This window comes from Mesoplodon densirostris, chromosome 4 (assembly GCF_025265405.1).
Source record: "Mesoplodon densirostris isolate mMesDen1 chromosome 4, mMesDen1 primary haplotype, whole genome shotgun sequence".
Lineage (NCBI taxonomy): Eukaryota > Metazoa > Chordata > Mammalia > Artiodactyla > Ziphiidae > Mesoplodon > Mesoplodon densirostris.
In genome coordinates, this window is record NC_082664.1 from 146,636,078 (window position 1) to 146,655,022 (window position 18,945).

At 37.6% G+C, this 18,945-nt stretch overlaps 1 protein-coding gene across 3 annotated transcripts in view; it reads left to right on the forward strand.

Moving 5' to 3' along the window:
• TICRR (TOPBP1 interacting checkpoint and replication regulator) overlaps positions 1-18,945 on the forward strand; it is a 47,794-nt gene that overhangs the window by 12,306 nt on the left and 16,543 nt on the right. For 2 of the 3 annotated variants that reach the window (XM_060097363.1, XM_060097364.1), the window contains exons 5-15: positions 217-346; positions 4,199-4,338; positions 5,150-5,368; positions 8,097-8,248; positions 9,089-9,186; positions 10,232-10,325; positions 10,416-10,495; positions 10,665-10,901; positions 11,418-11,511; positions 13,428-13,485; positions 16,590-16,736. In XM_060097363.1, the coding sequence (XP_059953346.1) occupies positions 217-346; positions 4,199-4,338; positions 5,150-5,368; positions 8,097-8,248; positions 9,089-9,186; positions 10,232-10,325; positions 10,416-10,495; positions 10,665-10,901; positions 11,418-11,511; positions 13,428-13,485; positions 16,590-16,736 (1,449 nt within the window). The remainder of the gene's footprint in view (positions 1-216; positions 347-4,198; positions 4,339-5,149; positions 5,369-8,096; positions 8,249-9,088; positions 9,187-10,231; positions 10,326-10,415; positions 10,496-10,664; positions 10,902-11,417; positions 11,512-13,427; positions 13,486-16,589; positions 16,737-18,945) is intronic. The other variant, XM_060097365.1, reaches the window with a different exon arrangement.

Here is an 18,945-nt window from a genome sequence, read left to right on the forward strand (position 1 = left end):
AGGAACATTCAGGAAGCCCGTGTTTGCACATTTTTCATAGACAACATAGGCCTGTTGGGAGTGGGGGTGCAGCTGAAGGAACATTTGTTAATGATGCTGCTTTTTATGTCTTTGGAAGAATGCAATCAGTCCAAGGGAGGAGCAAGTGCTTGGAATTCTCTGCTTTGCTTCTAATGCCTCTTTTCCTCTTCCATCTCTGCTCCTTTGTTTCTGTAGCTCCGCCTACTCCAGAATGGGCCCAGCAGGAGCTTGGCCGCACAGCTCCCTGGAATTCCTCTGTTGTGGAGAAGTGGTTTCCTTGCTCTAACTTTAGTGGTGCCAGTTCAAATCTGATGGAGTCATTTTGGTAAAACTTATTTTTTTCTCTGGGTATTGATTATTGAAGTCAGCTCTCAGTTATCTGCATGTGAGTTTGTTGTTGTTGTTTTTAACAGACCACCTTTTCTGAGTATAGTCCAATAATATTAAAAACTAATTACAAATGGAGAATATTGTTTAATGGGTATAGAGTTTCAGGGTTTTTGTTGTTTTTTTTTTTTGCAGTACGCGGGCCTCTCACTGTTGTGGCCTCTCCCGTTGCGGAGCACAGGCTTCAGACGTGCAGGCTCAGTGGCCATGGCTCACGGGCCTAGCCACTCCGCGGCATGTGGGATCTTCCCGGATCAGGGCACGAACCCGTGTCCCCTGCATTGGCAGGCGGACTCTCAAGCACTGTGCCACCAGGGAAGCCCCTAGAGTTTCAGTTTTACAAGATGAATTCTGGAGATGGATGGACATGATGGTATTATGAATATACTTAATACCACTGAACTCTGTACTTAAGAGTGATTAAGATGATAAATTTATGTTGTGTATTTTATCAGAACTAAAAATTTAGAAAAAGTTGATTACAAAAACAAAATACACTCATAGATGTCAGAAAATATTTAGTATTAAATCTCAATAAAAAAGGAAAATAGCAAACTTGAATAATGCAGCTAAATTTATACTTAAAGGGAAATTTAAAGTATCTTTTGAAGAGAAAAAATAAAAACCAATTAGCTGAGACCGACACACTTAATACAAGAGAGTAAACCCAAAAATTAAAAAAAGAAGGCAATAATAAAAATAATAAATCAAATAGAAATCAAGAAAAAAAAGATGATTCTTTGAGAAGCCAAATAAAATAATCTATAGCAAGATTGAGCTACTTGTATGAGCAGTCATAAATAATATTGGAAATGTAAAAGATATGGCAGGAATTCAAAATATTAAGAAGTAAATTTGAGGTTTATTTTTCTCATAAAGATACCCAGTTGTTCCAACTCCGTTTGTTAAGACAATCTTTTTCTCAATCACTGTGGCACCTTTGTCAAAATCAGTTGACCACCAATGTGCAGGTCTATTTCTGGAAAGAGTCTAGTCCAGAAATTATGTTAATACCACATTATCTTGAGTAGTGAAATCAGGTAGTCTGTGTCCTCTCAACTTTGTTCTTTTTTTTTCTCAGAATTGCTTTGGCTATTTTAGACACTTTGCATTTCCATGTAAATTTTAGAATCAGCCTGTTTCCACACACCCAAAAAAAGCCTGCTAGGATTTTTGATTGAGTGTGTATTGAGCTTATAGGTCCATTTGGGAAGAATTGACATCTTATAATAATGAGTCTTCTGATTCATGGACATGGTACAGCTCAAAAAGGCTAAGAGCATAACAGGTGCACCTTCCCATATGAGATAGCAAAATTTACCATAAGGCTGTAGTAAATAACATAGTGTGGTATCGGTGCAAGGATCAACAGATAGACCAGTGGAGTAGAAGCAGCAGGGAAAGAATAGACTATTCAGTAAATGGTGGTGTTGATTGGCTATCCAGAAGAAAAAGATAAAAAATTAGATTTCTACTTCACAGCAGACATAATGATAAATTCCAAATAAACTGAAAAAACCAAACGTGAAAAGTAAAAACTTTAAAATTGTAAGAAGGAGAAACACTAGAGAAGAAGATTAGGCTAAGGGTGGATTTCTCAAATAAGACCTAAAAAATTCAAACCATGATGGAACATATATGACTATAATGAATTTTAAAATGTCTATATGATGAAGACTAGTCATAGACTTGGGTAGCTGTAATCCATATAACCAGCAAAGGATTAGTATCCAAGTTAGTACAGATCTCCTAAAAATAAGAAATCCAACAGAAAATCGGGCAAAGAATGTGAACAAGTGGGGTATCCCTGGTGGCGCAGTGGTTAAGAATCCACCTGCCAATGCAGGGGACATGGGTTCGATCCCTAGTCCAGGAAGATTCCACATGCCGTGGAGCACCTAAGCCCATGTGCCATAACTGCTGAACCTGTGCTCTAGAGCCCATGAGCCACAACTACTGAAGCCCATGCGCCTAGAGCCCATGCTCTGCAACAAGAGAAGCCACTGCAATGAGAAGACTGCGCACCGCAACGAAGAGTAGCCCCCGCTTGCCGCAACTAGAGGAAGCCTGCGTGCAGCAACAAAGACCCAACACAGCCAAAAATAAATAAATTTTTTAAAAAATTGTGAACAAGCAATTCATATGAGGAAATCCAACAGAGCAGTAATTTGGAAAGATACCCAGCGTAGGCAAGTGGAAATTAAAACCACAACATGGAAAAACCCATCAGATTCTATTTTACACCTATTAGGTTGTCAAAAATTAGCATGTGGGAAATGAGCACATTTTAGATGGTAGAAGTGTAAAGTGGTTACAACCATTTTAGAGAACAATGTTCCTAGTAAAGCAGAAACTTCACATACTCTGACACTCAGCAATTCTACTTCTAGGTGTCTGCACTGAAGAAATTTTTGCACAAACACAAGGAGAGCTGTGCTAGAATGTTCATTTCCAGTGGAAAGGACTAGCAGACTCTCAGCAGGGAAATGGATAAATAAATTACAGTATAGTTTTACAATAGAATATTATACATAGATTAGTAAAACTGGATAAACCAGAGCAACACGTGAAAAATATGTTGAGTGCAAACAAAATTGCCAAAGGATGGTGTTGTATGATACCATTTTCATAAGATTTACAACATATGAAACAGCAGTTTGTTCGTTTTGTTACATATGTATGTCTCTGTAAATAAGGTACACACGAATCTAGGAATACCTCTGGGAGGAAGGGATGGGAAGAAATTGGGTGAGGCTTTCTCTGTGTCCATGATGCTTAATTTTATTTTAAAAAAATCTGAAGCAGTTACAGTAAATTAACGGGGAGAAAGCAACCCTCCTCACTGCTCAAGGACATACCAGCACACTTAGGAGAATTAGGCTGCTTCAGACCTGCTGCTTGTATGAACTAATTCAACTAATGACACCATAACTTTCTGCTACTTTTAAGTCAGATGATATCAGATAATGGAAGATAATGAAATAGAAATAATACATTTTGGGGGTTTGTTTTTGTTTGTTTTTTGTTTTTTTGCGGTAGGCGGGCCTCTCACTGTTGTGGCCGCTCCCGCTGCGGAGCATAGGCTCCGGACGCGCAGGCTCAGCGGCCATGGCTCACGGGCCCAGCCGCTCCGCGGCACGTGGGATCCTCCTGGACCGGGGCACGAACCCGTGTCCCCTGCATCGGCAGGCGGACTCTCAACCACTGCGCCACCAGGGAAGCCCCAGAAATAATACATTTTGAAAGTTGTACTATTTTCATTATTTCCTTAGTGACTGGTATTTAGCTGTAGGAGGGAAAGCAGTTAATAACTAATCATCTCCCCTGCCCTATTTCTTTCCCTGCTCATCAATCCCAAATTAGTTTACTAGAGTGTGAAACAATTACTCAAAAGTTATTCTGATACTCACTACACTGTATTACATCACCTTGACTTTTATGTATGGAAACTGGGTCAAAATTATGGAAGCCCAGAAGTGAGTGAAATAGTTGCCATAATGAGACATGTACCCTAGGACATGAAGAATCTTATTAATAAAAGTCAATACTGTATGTATTAATACATTAATGGTTTTGTGAACAGGTAGCTTCTGCCCCTGAATTTATACAAATCATAAATGAGAAGAGGGACATTTTCCCTCCTGAGAAAAAATACTTGTGAAGGCATCTTGTGGAGACATCTTTTGATTAGCTTTTAAAAGGATAATGAATACTGTTGTTGCTTTGTTTTTAAAGCATTTTGGAAAATCAGAATTTCAACTTTGTACTAGACATCTTGACTTATTAACAGGTTACTACAGGCTGCCTCATCTAATAAGGAAGAGCCTTCCAAAACTGAAAGTGAATTGACACGTTGCCTCTCTGAGCTCTACCAGAGAAAGTCTCGTGAAGAATATACTGTGTCCAGTCAGGAAGACAGCAAAAAGAAGCGTAAGCACATAGAAAGGCTGTTTCTTACAGTCTTTTTTGACACTGTGTTTTAAAAGATTGATATTCCTTAAAATGAAGTTGAAATGGTAACTGAATAAAGAAGGACAAGTTCTTATATTTCATATTTGAAAGTAATTATATTAGTACAATAGTGATTTTAAGAATCTCCCACAATCCTACCTTCTTAATGAATTAAACCATTTTTGTTTTTAGTTATAACAGAAATTTAAATACAACTTTGTGTGCTGCTTATAATTACTTGTTTATCTACTACTTTGCTTTTTTAGTTACCTCATTGCTTAACAAAATTTGCACATTTCTTATGTTGAACATGTAGATTGTTTTCAGTTTTTACCATTATAAATAATACTGTAGTGTACATCATGCATATGGTTTACCTTTGAGTGATTTCCTTAGTATAAGTTTCCATGAACAAGTTATTCATGGAAAAGGGAGCTCTGGATGCAGACTGCTTAATTGCCTTTCAAAAGAGTTTCATCACAACTCTGTGACTACTGGGTAACACCAAAATGAGTCAGTTCGGTCGGCATTTGTCTGTTGTCTCTTTGGCATTAGTTGTAAAAATCACCTTGAGATATTTAGTTCCTAAACTTCATTTTAAAAAAGAGCTCTTTCTACCCTGTGTTGTAGGTAGAAAGAGATGCAAGAACTACCTAATTCAGATCATTCTGAATGGATATACTTCATTTCAGTATTCCTTCACAGAATATTTCATCTGGATTAAAGTAGTTCTTGATTCCACAGAAGTAAAAGTTACTTTACTTTCCTTCCCACGACGTCGTTTTGGTAGGAGGTGTCCCTCGTACTCCAGTGAGGCAGAAGATGAATACCATGTGCCGTTCCTTAAAGATGCTGAATGTTGCAAGACTGAATGTAAAGGCTCAGAAGTTACATCCAGATGGCAGTCCAGACACAGCTGGGGAGAAAGGGATCCAAAAGATAGCCAATGGAAGAACAGCAGATAAATTGGAAAACAAAGGAAGAACACTAAGAAGTTCTAAACCTAAAGGTATTCCTCAGTTCCATTGCATTTTGGTATCTAAATTCATGTTTACTCTTCTGTACTCTCATATTTTTAAGTTTTAATCATATCCCTCGCTTAATGAACATTTATTGGCTATCTACTGTATGTCCACAAGTGTGTTATAGGGAGTACAGTAAATAATAAGATAATTTCCTCTCCTTAGATTTATGATCCAGCTACAAAGAATAATAATGAACATATATATATATATATATATATATATACACATTCATATACACAACAAATTGGTGAAATGGATACATAAGAGAGCCAAGAGACTGTAACAGAAAATACTTGTTCATTTTGGAAGTAAATACTTGTTCATTTTGGAAGTAAAGTAATACTTGTTCATTTTACATTCAGGAGTCAAGAAAGGGAAAGTCCAGTCTTGAGCAGAACAGGCTGAGAAGGCTTTTACGGAGCCAGTGGAGCCCAGGTTAGACTTTGAAGAATGAGCAGAGTTTAGAAAGCAGAAAGGTAAAAGAAGTGTGTGCTAGATGGAGGATTAGCATAAGCAAAGTCACAAAGAAGGGCTGTGTCTTGGCCCTTTAAGTGGTTAAAGAAGTTAAGTGGTTAAAGAAGTTTTATACATTTGTGAATGAAGAGAAAGGAAAAGGTTCGTGAATAATCTAGGCTTGGATTATTGAGGTCTTTCAAAGTCAGGCAGACGAATTTAGTCCAGTAGCTTTTATTTTCCTATTTGTTCTTTCTTCTTCTTTAAAAATGGATTGAATTACAGTATGTTTCTCATGCTCAGGGTACATACATTCTTAGCTCACACTGACAGTGCCAGTACTGTGGGGTGATTGTGACAATAGCTTATGAACTTTGGGCAATAATTACCTGATGTCACCTTTGAGTTCTTTCGAAAATTCTGGAATGAATGTTTTCTGCTTCTTTAAACATTTTCTTTTCCTGTGGAATACTGGATCATAGATGATAATCAGTTTGAGTGAGATAGCACCTCTTCGATGAGCTAGTATGGTATACCAGAATGTGGATGGGAGAGCAAAATTAACAGTAATGCAAGACAGTGTGGCATTAGCATAATTTCTGGACTAGATCCTTTCCAGAAATAGACCTGCACAACAGTGGTAAATTGATATTTGACAGTAGTGCCCCCAACAATTCAACAGGACAAGGATAATCTTCAACAGATGGTGCAGGAATAACTGGATATGTTTATGGAAAAATTGAACTTAAACCTTATCTCTTAATAGTATTTTGAATTTCTGCTTTATTTTCTTGAATCATCTTTGTTTTTGTTGCTCTCTCATTTCTTTTTTTCCTACTTAATTCATTTCTGTTTTTATTTTTATTATTGCCTTCTTTATTATTTGGATTTACTCTTTTGTGTTATTTCTTGTGTTGGACCCTTAGCTAATTTGGTTTTAAATTTTTCTTTAAAAAGATAATTTGTCTATAAATTTTCCTTTAGGTATAAATTTAGCTGCATTATATAAGTTTGCTATATTCTGTTTTCATTGATACATCTAAATATTTTCTGACATCAGTAATAGAAGGGAGTGTTTTATTTTTGTAATTAGCTTTTAATTTTTTTGGACTGTGCACAGTGTTCTGTAAGATATTGAATCTTTAATATTTGTTGAAACTCTATGGCCTAATATGTGATTGTTTTGTTAATATTCCATGTGTACTTGAAAATAATGTGTATTCTCTAATTTTGGGGTACTTGGTTCCATAAATATTCATCTTAATATTTGAATATTCAAAATCCTTATTAATTTTTTTCTACTTAAAAGAATATATAACTGAGATGATTGTATTATAGTCTTCCACCATGTAGATTTGTCTAAATTTCCTTGCAGTTCTGCCAATTTTTGCATCATATATTTTGAGGCTTTCTTTTTAGGTCTATACAAAATCATTTATGTTTTCCTTGTGATTATACCTCTATTCTTTTATTTCCACTGTTTCTTTGTCATGTGTTTTGGGTATGTCTTTTGTAAACAGCATAATTTTTTTGCGGTACGCGGGCCTCTCACTGTCGTGGCCTCTCCCGTTGCGGAGCACAGGCTCCGGACGCGCAGGCCCATCAGCCATGGCTCACGGGCCTAGCCGCTCCACGGCACGTGGGATCTTCCCGGTCCGGGGCACGAACCCGTGTCCCCTGCATCGGCAGGCGGACTCTCAACCACTGCGCCACCAGGGAAGCCCTCTATCTTTTATTTAACCAGCAAGTGTATTCGTAAAATAAATATTTATAATTATTATGATTACTGATAAGCTAGGGTATATTTTAGTGTCTTATTTTGTGCTTTCGCTTGTTGTTTTGCCTTTCTAGCAGGCTATGGGATTAATCAAGTTTTCTTTATGCATCTTTTTCCTTTCTGCTAAGTTTGGAGGTTGTATAGTTTATTTCTTCTCCATTACTGGTTATCCTTAAATTTATAACATGTACATGTGATTTGCAAACCCTTAAAATTAATCACTAACTCTGAACTTTTCAACCTCAACATTTTTGACATTTTGGACCAGATAATCCTCTATGAACTATAAGATGTTTAGCAGCATCCCTGGCCTCCACCCCATTAGATGCCAGTAGTACCCTCCCTCTCCCCACTAGTCACTGCCACCCAGACATAGCCAGATGTCCCTGGGCAGCAAAACTTCCCAGTTGATAACCACTGGCTTAAACAATACAATGACTTCAGCTGGGTCTGATGATCAATTTGACTTTTTTTCCTCACAGATTTTAAAACTGAGGAGGAGCTACTATCTTACATACATGAAAATTACCAAAAGACTGTGGCCACAGGAGAAATCGTGTTGTATTCATGTGCTCTGAACATGATCTCAAACATTAAAGCATTCCTAAAGTCCAAAGGCACCAAGGAATTAGAAGTAAGGGAATCCGGATATTGTTGTTTGTCATAACAATGTTAGTTGCTTGTTGGTGGGTCTGGCTCATACGTCTTGGAAAATATCTGTTATGCAGTGCACATTTCAAAAATGATGAGTGAGGGGGTGAGCACAATTCTAGGTCTTGAAAGATGGACATAGTCCACTGGGAAGGCAGAAATCAAGGAAATGGGCCAAGTGGGAGTAATTACATGTACTTCCCTTCCAGTGAAAGCTCTATCCTCATCTGAGTTGCATGTTAGCTGCATGAATTAAGCCAGTGGTTCTTTTTTTTTTTTTTTTTTTTTTTTTGCGGTACGCGGGCCTCTCACTGCTGTGGCCTCTCCCGCTGCGGAGCACAGGCTCCGGACGCACAGGCTCAGCAGCCATGGCTCATGGGCCTAGCTGTTTCCGCGGCATGTGGGATCTTCCCGGACCGGGGCACGAACCCGTGTCCCCTGCATCGGCAGGCAGACTCTCAACCACTGCGCCACCAGGGAAGCCCAAGCCAGTGGTTCTTAACCCTGACTGCACTTTAGAGTCACCTGGAACATTTCTTTAAAATGTTGATTCATTTTGCTTAGACTTCTCAATCACTACTTTATGGAATCTTCCTTTTATGAAAGTTCAAATCTGCAGGCTTGCTGTATCCATGCCCACTTGCTCTCAAACACTTTTCTACATGTTCTTTTAAAAAATATAAAAGAATATTACACTATTTTTCATTCAAATGAAAGAAAGAGGATGTACTTCCCTTCTTAGGGCATTAGTCAGCTGTGAAGAAATTAGAAATAATGATAAGCATTAATATTAATATTCTCCTATTTAATTTTGTATTTTCAGATGAACTGCCTACATCAAGTAAGAAACAACCTCTTGAAAACTAGCAAAAGTCTTCGACAGAATATAGGAAAACTGGATAAAGAAGATAAAGTCAGAGAGTAATTACCTTTTTAATTTTTTTAAAGATTTATTTATTATGATTTTTTTAATTTTTTAAAATTTTTGGCTGCATTGGGTCTTAGTTGCAGTACGCAGCTCTTCCTTGCGGTGCGTGGGCTTCCTTCTAGTTGTGGCACGCGGGTTCCAGAGTACGTGGGCTCTCTAGTTGAGGTGCACGAGCTCAGTAGCTGTGGCGTGTGAACTTAGTTGCCCCGCGGCATGTGGGATCTTAGTTCCCTGACCAGGGATTGAACCCACATCTCTTGCATGGTAAGGCGGATTCTTTTCCACTGGACCAACAGGGAAGTCTCCTTTTTTTTTTTTTTAAACCATTACTCCAAAACAGAGCTCCCAAGATTTACTTGTATCAATTTAATTTTTCATTTAAAAAAAATTCTTTTCCATTATGGTTTATTACAGGATATTGAATATAATTCCCTGTGCTACACACTAGGACCTTATTTATCTTTTTAAAAAAATTTTTATTGGAGTATAGTTGTTTTACAATGTCGTTGTTTATCTATTTTATATATAACATAGTTTGTATCTGCTAGTCCCAAACTCTTAATTTATCCCTCCCCCACGCCCTTTGCCCTTTGGTAACCATAAGTTTGTTTTCTATGTCTGTGAGTCTGTTTCTGTTTCATAGGTAGTTCATTTGTGTCCTATTTCAGATTCCACATATAAGTGATGTATGTTTTTCTCTTTCTGACTTACTTCACTTAGTATGATAATCTCTAGGTCCATTCCTATTGCTGCAAATTGAATTATTTCATTTTTCTTTTTAATGGCTGATTATATATCAGTTTAAAATAGATTGCCAATTGCTTGAAGAGGCTTTTGTAGCTGATTCTCTATAATGTTCTAATGTTCAGTTTGCAACACCTGTTTACCTAATAACCATACTGCTATTTAGAAAGCAATGGCTCTTCTTTTGGGTTGTTATTTCTTATGTAAACAGATCTCTGCATAAGGAAGGAACTTTCATTTCAGTTAAGTGACACTCAAAGCAGATATAACCAAGCTTTTTTTTTTCCTCTCAAGGTGCCAGCTCCAGGTATTTCTTCATTTGGAGATGTGTCGGCAGTGCCCTTCCGTATATGAACATATAGATGAAATGGAGCAAGTAGTGGAGGAGGCAAGTATACTGCTTAGTGCCACTGGGGATGTGCTGTAGATGCATTCAGCTTCCTGCAGAGGCCATGTGGTAATTTTCTGAAATCTTCAGGTGACAGATTTGCTGCGCATGGTGTGTTTAACTGAAGATTCGGCATACCTAGCAAAGTTTCTGGAAGAAATTTTGGAATTGTAAGTTTGATGACTAATTTAAATTTAAAATAATTTTACCAAGAACTTATGTAGGTATTGTCTCAGAATTGTAGAATTGTAAGGACTATTTCTCATGCTGGGTGAGGAAGGGAGTAGAGAGGGTGGAATGGTGACTGACTGTTCCATATTTAATCAATCTATTCCACAGGTATATTGATTCAATCCCAAAGATACTTGGAAATCTTTACAACAGCCTAGCATTTGTGATTCCTCAGAAGCTGGCTGGTGTCCTTCCTACAGATTTTTTCAGTGATGACTCCATGACACAGGGGAGCAAATCACCCCTTTCTGTGCCTCTTATGTCAAATGCTCATAGGTCAGTGTCGGGTGTCACTGAATCTGACCAACTGGAGGAGCTTCGTACCAGATCAGCTAAGAAGAGAAGGTAGGAGCTCAAGGAATTAAAGGAATTACTTGCACTGTTACAGTTCTGGTATAGGGTATGTTTAAGCCATAGTCCAGTTGTCTTTGTCTATAATTTATTGAATTAGTAGTTGCCCTTATGTCTGAATCACAGAAGCCAATTATTAGAGTTCTTAACAAGGAGCATCTGACACTCTATATTATCTGGGGAACATATAGTCTTGTATTGTAGTCACAGTCCCCTCTTGACTCTCCACATGGGGTCTCCAAGAACTAGGAACCTTCCATGAGATAAGCCTGGGGTTTCAGCTTACTTTGTATATTTTCCATGATGCTCTTCATTGTTCATAACTAGTTAAATTTATAGTTGTTACTTTTAGAAATTCTGGGATTGACTTGTTTTACTGTAAGTTCAGGCCAACCTCAAGATAACCGACTTTTATTTAAGTGTTTTATTTTAAACTCTAGTTCCATTCTGATATAACTAGCTGTAACCTGTATTCAGTGTATATTGACTGTTTCTTTCTATTTTTAAAAGGAAAAATGCAATAAGACATAAAAGCATTGCAGAGGTTTCACAAAATCTGCGACAAATTGAAATTCCCAAAGTATCCAAGAGAGCTACGAAAAATGTAAGTCATTTCCAGGAGGTAGAAAGTGGTATCACTTTGGGCATGAGTTCATACAATAAATAAGAATGAAACACAGTGTCTTTTTTTTTTTTTTTTTGCTTTATAACAAATTTAATCAGTTATACATATACATATGTTCCCATATCCCCTCCCTTTTGCATCTCCCTCCCACCCTCCCTGTCCCACCCCTCCAGGCAGTCACAAAGCACCGAGCTGATCTCCCTGTGCTATGCGGCTGCTTCCCACTAGCTATCTACCTAACGTTTGGTAGTGTGTATATGTCCATGCCGCTCTTTCACTTTGTCACAGCTTACCCTTCCCCCTCCCCATATCCTCAAGTCCATTCTCTAGTAGGTCTGTGTCTTTATTCTGAAACACGGTGTCTTTACTTTTAAGAAATGAGCATTGGAGGATACAGAAATAAAAGGTATTTTTATAAATGTGTCTACAACTGTAATCTAAGGAATAAAGAAATATAAGTTTATTAAAGATTAATCATTTTTCCCAAAAGTGTGACAAAGGTAATATTAAGGGGAAAAAAATAGTAAAAGTTAGGAATGAATAAGTTAATTCAAAATCTTTAATGTAGTTAAGAAAACTCATGAAATAATAACATAAGCAAAAGAAGCCATTGAAAAATAATGTACAATCATAATAGGACTTTGATTGTGTACCAGAAAGTACTTTTCAGTAAGTATGTTTTACATCAATAACAAGTTACGAAAGCAAACAAAAAAACTCATGAAGCCAGGTGGTAATTATTTTTCTGTGGCAGTAGATGTTAGGACTTGTTGGTTGCAAAGGAAGAAATCCAGCTGAAGTCTATTTACTAAGAATTAATGTCTTACTAAGAGGAGAGAGACAAAAAAATGCATTGAAACTTTTGAACTGCATGAATTATGAGAAGAGTTAAAATTCTAGGAGAACTCGCTTAAGAAGCATGAATCATTACAATAGTGGTTTGTTTCTAGAGATTTACAGCTGTGCTTTAGTACTGGAGGTGGGGTTTCTTTTGAAGAGTTAGTGGTGTTCACTTTCTTAGTTACCTTAATATGTATGAGTGAATAAGATGCAAATCTTAGTTATCTTGGAGATTTTGTTCAGAGAGTATGAAGTCCAAAAGGTATTGGACCACCTCTCTCACTAGATTTTACACAATTAGCAGTCCTTTCTAGCACTCCTTTTGGAAAACTTTTGTTTCAGATTGGCCTAGAAAGTTAACTTCTTTAAGACCAGATTTACTGAGATCAGGATTTGATTTTGGTTAAAAAAGAATATCATTTGTTAAGTTTCCGCTCCTATTTGGCTGTTTATTCTTTAATGATTACAGTGGCATAATTGAAAAAACAGCAACAAAATCTTTAAAAACAGTTCTCTTGTTTAGATGCCATTTGAGTTTAGGCACTTGAATCCTCTACTATAATAGCAAATAAATAGCAGGTGGGTATTTTTTTTTTCTGCCGCGCCACATGGCATGTGGGATCTTAGTTCCCCAAGCAGGGATCGAACCAGCACTCCCTGCAGTGGAAGCGTGGAGTCTTAACCACTGGACCACCAGGGAAGTCCCCAAATAGCAGTTTTATACAGAGACGTTCCTGAGAGTATATAGCCATCCTCTAATATTATGGGGTTTCCCTGATCTTTTACTTATAAAAGATATAAAGAAACATCGTTTAAAAATTGAAATTATATGAAGTTAAATGTTAGTGCCTCTTCACCATCCATTCTTCAGAAGTAATCGCTGATGACAGTTTGTTGTGTATATTTCCAGGCCCTATTTTTGTGCATTTTACAACTATTTCTGTTACAGATTCCTACAAGTGGAATTGCAAGGATCAAAGGGTTTCTTGTGGAATTTTTATTCTTTTAAATGAATTCTTATTTAAATTTTCTTATTGGATTTTCTCATCTTTCAGGAGAATTCTCACCCTACTCTTCAGCAGCCTCCACTCCCAGTGAAAGACACGGTACAAGGTATACTTTGTTTCCTTGTTGTACTCAGTGACAGTTTTATTTTGATTACATATATTTAAGCAGTTGCATATAGTTAAAAATTATAGTTTTGTGTAATTGTTGGTTTATGAAATATGTCCATGTACTGTGTGCTAGAGGAGTAGGATGTTCACACGGTCTCAAAATACTGCATTTTGTAAAATAACTGTTCTAAATTTTTTTTTTTAATTTATGTATTTTTTGTTTATTTTTGGCTGCATTGGGTCTTCATTGCTGTGTATGGGCTTTCTCTAGTTGTGGCAAGCGGGGGCTACTCTTCGTTGCGATGCGCAGGCTTCTCATGGCAGTGGCTTCTCTTGTTGTGGAGCATGGGCTCTAGGCACGCGGGCTTGGTAGTTGTGGCACGCGGGCTCAGTAGTTGTGGCTCGCGGGTTCTAGAGTGCAGGCTCGGTAGTTGTGGTGCATGGGCTTAGTTGCTCCGTGGCATGTGAAGATCTTCCCGGACCAGGACTCGAACCCATGTCCCCTGCATTGGCAGGTGGATTCTTAACCACTGTGCCACCAGGGGAGCCCTAAAATATTTTTTTAATGCCATTAACATGAAAGCCGAAAAAGAAAAGAGGCAGTGGAGCTGGTTTAGATAAAAGGAATTTAAGTGTGACATAAGTGCACTACATGATCCCTGCTTGGGTCTTAAATGTATGGTAAAAAGCTATAACGGATATTACTGAGACGATGAGAGGAAATTCGAAGATGGTTTAGATATATGCCCTTGTTCTTTGGAGATACATACATGCTGAAATACAGGAAACTGAAGAGTTATGATGTCTGCAACTCACTCTCCAGTGTTCTGGGGTGGGCAGTTGTACAAACGTAGAGAGAGAGATGGAGGGACAAAACAAAATGTTGACAGTTGGTGAATTTTAGTGACAATTCTGTGTGTGTTTTTTTGATTTTGGGTTTTTTTAATATTTATTTATTTGGTTGCGCTGGGTCTTAGTTGCAGCTTGCCAGCTCCTTAGTTGCGGCACACGGGCTCCTTAGTTGTGGCATGCAAACTCTTAGTCTCAACATGCATGTGGGATCTAGTTCCCTGACCAGGGATCAAACCCAGGCCCCCTGCACTGGGAGCGTGGAGTCTTATCCACTGCGCCACCGTGGAAGTCACCATGATTCTACGTTGAAATTTTCTATAGAAATTAAACTTCTCCAAAATTTGGGAAAAATGGAAAATAACAGATCAAATTTGGCTGTCAGGCCGTAAATCAGTTTCATAGACAGCCTAAGGCAGGTAACAGAGGCTTTTATAATGGAGATAGAGAAACATTTTTTTGAAACTTTGGTGTGCATTATTGGTGTCCTTAATGTTTATGTCATTGATGGGTAAAAATGGCTCCTCCCAGTTTGTGGATCCTGGTTTATTTGGTTTTTATTTAAGTGACTTGTTCTTAGAATTTTTTTACTCTTGGTGAATTTTTGAGTGGTCTCCACCAGGTCATCTTGCTTAAGATTAAGTTTAAAATGCTAGTCTGCTAGCTTTGTCAAGTATTTCCTGACTCTTCAGCTATTTTTCCTAACTTTGAGTCTAGATGGTTACAACTCTCATGCTCTGGAGTTAGGAAGAGGATTTAAAATATAGTAGTTCCCCCCTTATCCACAGGGGTTACGTTCCAATACCCTCAGATACCTGAAACTTCAGAGAGTACCAAACCCTATACTATGTTTTTTCCTATACATACATACCTATGATAAAGTTTAATTTATAAATTAGGCATGGTAAGAATTAACAATACCATAATAAAATAGAACAATTATAACAATATGCTATAATAAAAGTTACATGAATGTGGTCTCTCTCAAAATATCTTGTACAAATTTAATGCCTTTGCCATCTTAACTAAGCACTTTCATGCGTTGTAGCCATAATTTTTGCAGTTTGAGTTGTGACAGCAAAACTAGCGTGAATTTTTCCTTCACAGTTTCACAGATAGACAATTCACTCTTACCATAAATCGTAGCAACCTTAGCATACGATTTTTTTTTCCCTTAAGTTGAGAAACTTTTTATTTATAGGAAGCACTTTATGACTTCTTTTCAGCATATCCAAGTTGCCAGCATCACTACTTTTGTGCTTTGGGGCACAAGAGGTATTTAAGTAAAATAAGGGTTACTTGAATATAGCACTGCTATACTGCTACAGTCGATCTGATAACCCAGCTGGCTACTAAGTGCCTACCAGGTGGGATATGCTGGACAAAGGAGTGATTCATGTTTTGGGTGGGACAGAGCAGGATGGCATGAGATTTTATCACACTAGTCAGAAAGACACACAACTTTAAAACTTATGATTTATGTATTTCTGGGATTTTCAGACTGCGGTTGACTGCGGGTAACTGAAAATGTGGCAAGTGAAACTGCAGATAGGGAGGGACTACTGTATCCCAGCAAATTAGTAAAATACTCAAAAGAAGAAAAATGAAATCTCTGGGATTGAAAAGAACAGTTTCTCTGCTTGACGCTGAATACAAAGCAGCAAAAAGTTCCAATGTGAGAAAAATATCGTTAACACTGGGATATATTAAAAGGACTATGATTTACATTATCCAACCTCTTACTTAAGGATTATGTCCATTTTACAGTGAATAAAACTTCTAATTTAAGTGATGTGGGCTTTCCTTGTATTCCTGAAAGGTTGGGTTTAAATTAAATTTATAAATGTAAGTAGTTTAAAAAATTTTTTTTAAGTTTTTAAAAAAAAAAATTTATTTATTTGGTTGCACCACGTCTTATTTGCAGCACGTGGGCTCCTTTAGTTGTGGCAGGCAGGCTCCTTAGTTGCGGCATGCACGTGGGATCTAGTTCCCTGGCCAGGGATCGCACCCAGGCCCCCTGCGTTGCGAGCGTGAAGTCTTAACCACTGCGCCATCAGGGAAGTCCTGTAAATAGTTTTGATATACCACGTGAGTGTACTATTTAAGGAAATCCTATTAGTAAATGTGAATATAGCAGTCAGCCTGTAAAATAGTTTCCTCAAGCAGATTCTCTGTTTTGGATATCTTTGTTTTCCCACATGTGGCTTTTATTAATGATAATATTTGACTTTCTTTTTTTCTTAATGCTTTCAGAAGTGACCAAAGTTCGAAGAAATCTCTTCAACCAGGAAATGATTTCTCCTTCAAAGAGATCTGTAAAGCGGGGGTTGCCTAGAAGCCATTCTGTGTCAGCTGTGGAAGGTCTAGAGTATAAACTTGACAACTTCAAGAGGACCAAAGGTACTACATTTTAGGGTAACCAAGAGAAGGGGATTCTTGGATCCAAACCGGTCTCCAGACTCTTGTTGCAGAGGCTCATTAATCTCATGTTTTCCTCCCCTCTTTGGTTACCATCAGTTAATTTTGCACTTGGGGTCTCTCCCTCCAAGTTTAGATGAAGAATTAATCCTGGTCTTTCTCATTCCTCCCTTTCTAGTTACCCCTACAGACAACAGACGAACATCTATTTTATAAAACCAATTAAACAAAAATGAAAGATAGTGACTAGCAATTTTCTAGTCTTTTGGTGTGTTGGGTTTTTTTTGCTTTTTTATAATTGAGACCATTCGTGCATCATAAAATCAACTTTTAGTGGTTTTCAGTATATTCACAAAGTTGTGCAACCATCATGACACATTCCAGAACATTTTCATCACCCAGAAAGAAGCCCTGTACCTACCCATTAGTAGTCACTCTCCATTTCTCCCAGTCTTCCCAGCTGTAGGCAACCACCAGTCTACTTTCTGTTTTTATAGATTTCTTATGGATATTTCTTTTAAGAGGAATCATATTATGTGGTCTTTGTAACTGACTTTTTTTACTTTAGCATAATGTTTTCAAGGTTTATACATGGTGTAGTACGTCTCAGTACTTCATTTCTTTTTATTGACAATAATATACCATTGTATGGATAAACTACATTTTACTTATCCATTCATCAATTGGTGGACATTCAAGTTGTTTCTACTTTTGGCTATTGTGAGTGATGCTGCTGTAAACATTCATATATAAGATTGTGGGTAGACACATTTTTAATTCTCAGGCATATGCCTAGAAATGAAATTGCTGGGTCATATGGTAACTCTATGTTTAACTTTTTAAGCAATTACCAAACTGTTTTCCAAAGTGGCTATACCATTTTATATTCCACTAACAGTGTATGAGGGTTCTAATTTCTCCACATCCTTGCCACCACCTTCCATTGTCCCTCTTTGATTCTGCTCATCCTAGTGGGTTTAAAGTGGTGTGTCATTGTGGTTATGAGTTGCATTTCCTTGATAAAATGTAGTTGAGCTGCTTTTCATGTGCTCGCTGGCCATTTGTATATCTTCTTTGGAGAAATCTTTGTCCATTTTTAAATTAGGTTGTTTGTCTTTTTACTATTGAGTTGTAAGAGTTCTTTATATATTCTAGATACCAGCCCCTTATCAGATATACAATTTGCAAATATTTTTTCCCCAATCTGTTGGGTTTTCTTTTCACTTTCTTGATAGTGTTCTTTGATACATAAAATATTTTTAATTTTGATGATATCCATTTTTTAAAATTTATTTATTTATTTATGGCTTCATTGTGGTGCGCAGGATCTTTAGTTGCGGCATGCAAACTCTTAGTTGCAGCATCTGGGATCTAGTTCCCTGACCAGGGTTCAAACCCGGGCCCCCTGCATTGGGAGCATGGAGTCTTAGCCACTGGACCACCAGTGAAGTCCCAATTTTTTTTTTTAAATAAATTTATTTATTTATGGCTGCACTGGGTCTTCGTTGCTGCACGCAGGCTTTCTCTAGTTGTGGTGAGCGGGGGCTACTCTTCATTGTGGTGCATGGGCTTCTCATTGTGGTGGCTTCTCTTGTTGCGGAGATGGGCTCTAGGCACACAGGCTTCAGTAGTTGTGGCATGTGGGCTCAGTAGTTGGGGCGCACGGGCTTAGTTGCTCCGCAGCATGTGGGATCTTCCCAGACCAGGGCTTGAACCCGTGTCCCCTGCATTGGCAGGCGGATTCTTAACCACTGCACCACCAGGGAAGTCCCCCCAATTCTTTTTAAATGTTAGGTAGAATTCAGCAGTGAAGCCATCTAGTCCTGGGTATTTTTTGGAAGTTTTTTGATAACAATTTCATTTTTTACTTGTTATAGGTTTATTCATATTTTCTATTGCTTAGTCTGTTTTCAGTAGTTTGTGTCTTTCTAGGAATTTGTTGATTTCATCTAGGTTTTCTAATTTGCTGCTATACAATTGTTTGTAGTATTACCTAATAGTCCTTTTTTATTTCTGTAAGGTTGGTAGTTTTATTCTCTCTTTCATAGTTGTTTGAATGTACTGTATTTTTTCTTGGTCAGTCTAGCCAAAGATTTGTTAACTTAAAGATCTTTTCAAAGAGCCAACTTTTGATTTCATTGATTTTTCTATTTTTCTATTCTTGATTTCGTTCACTTCCTGTCTAATCTGT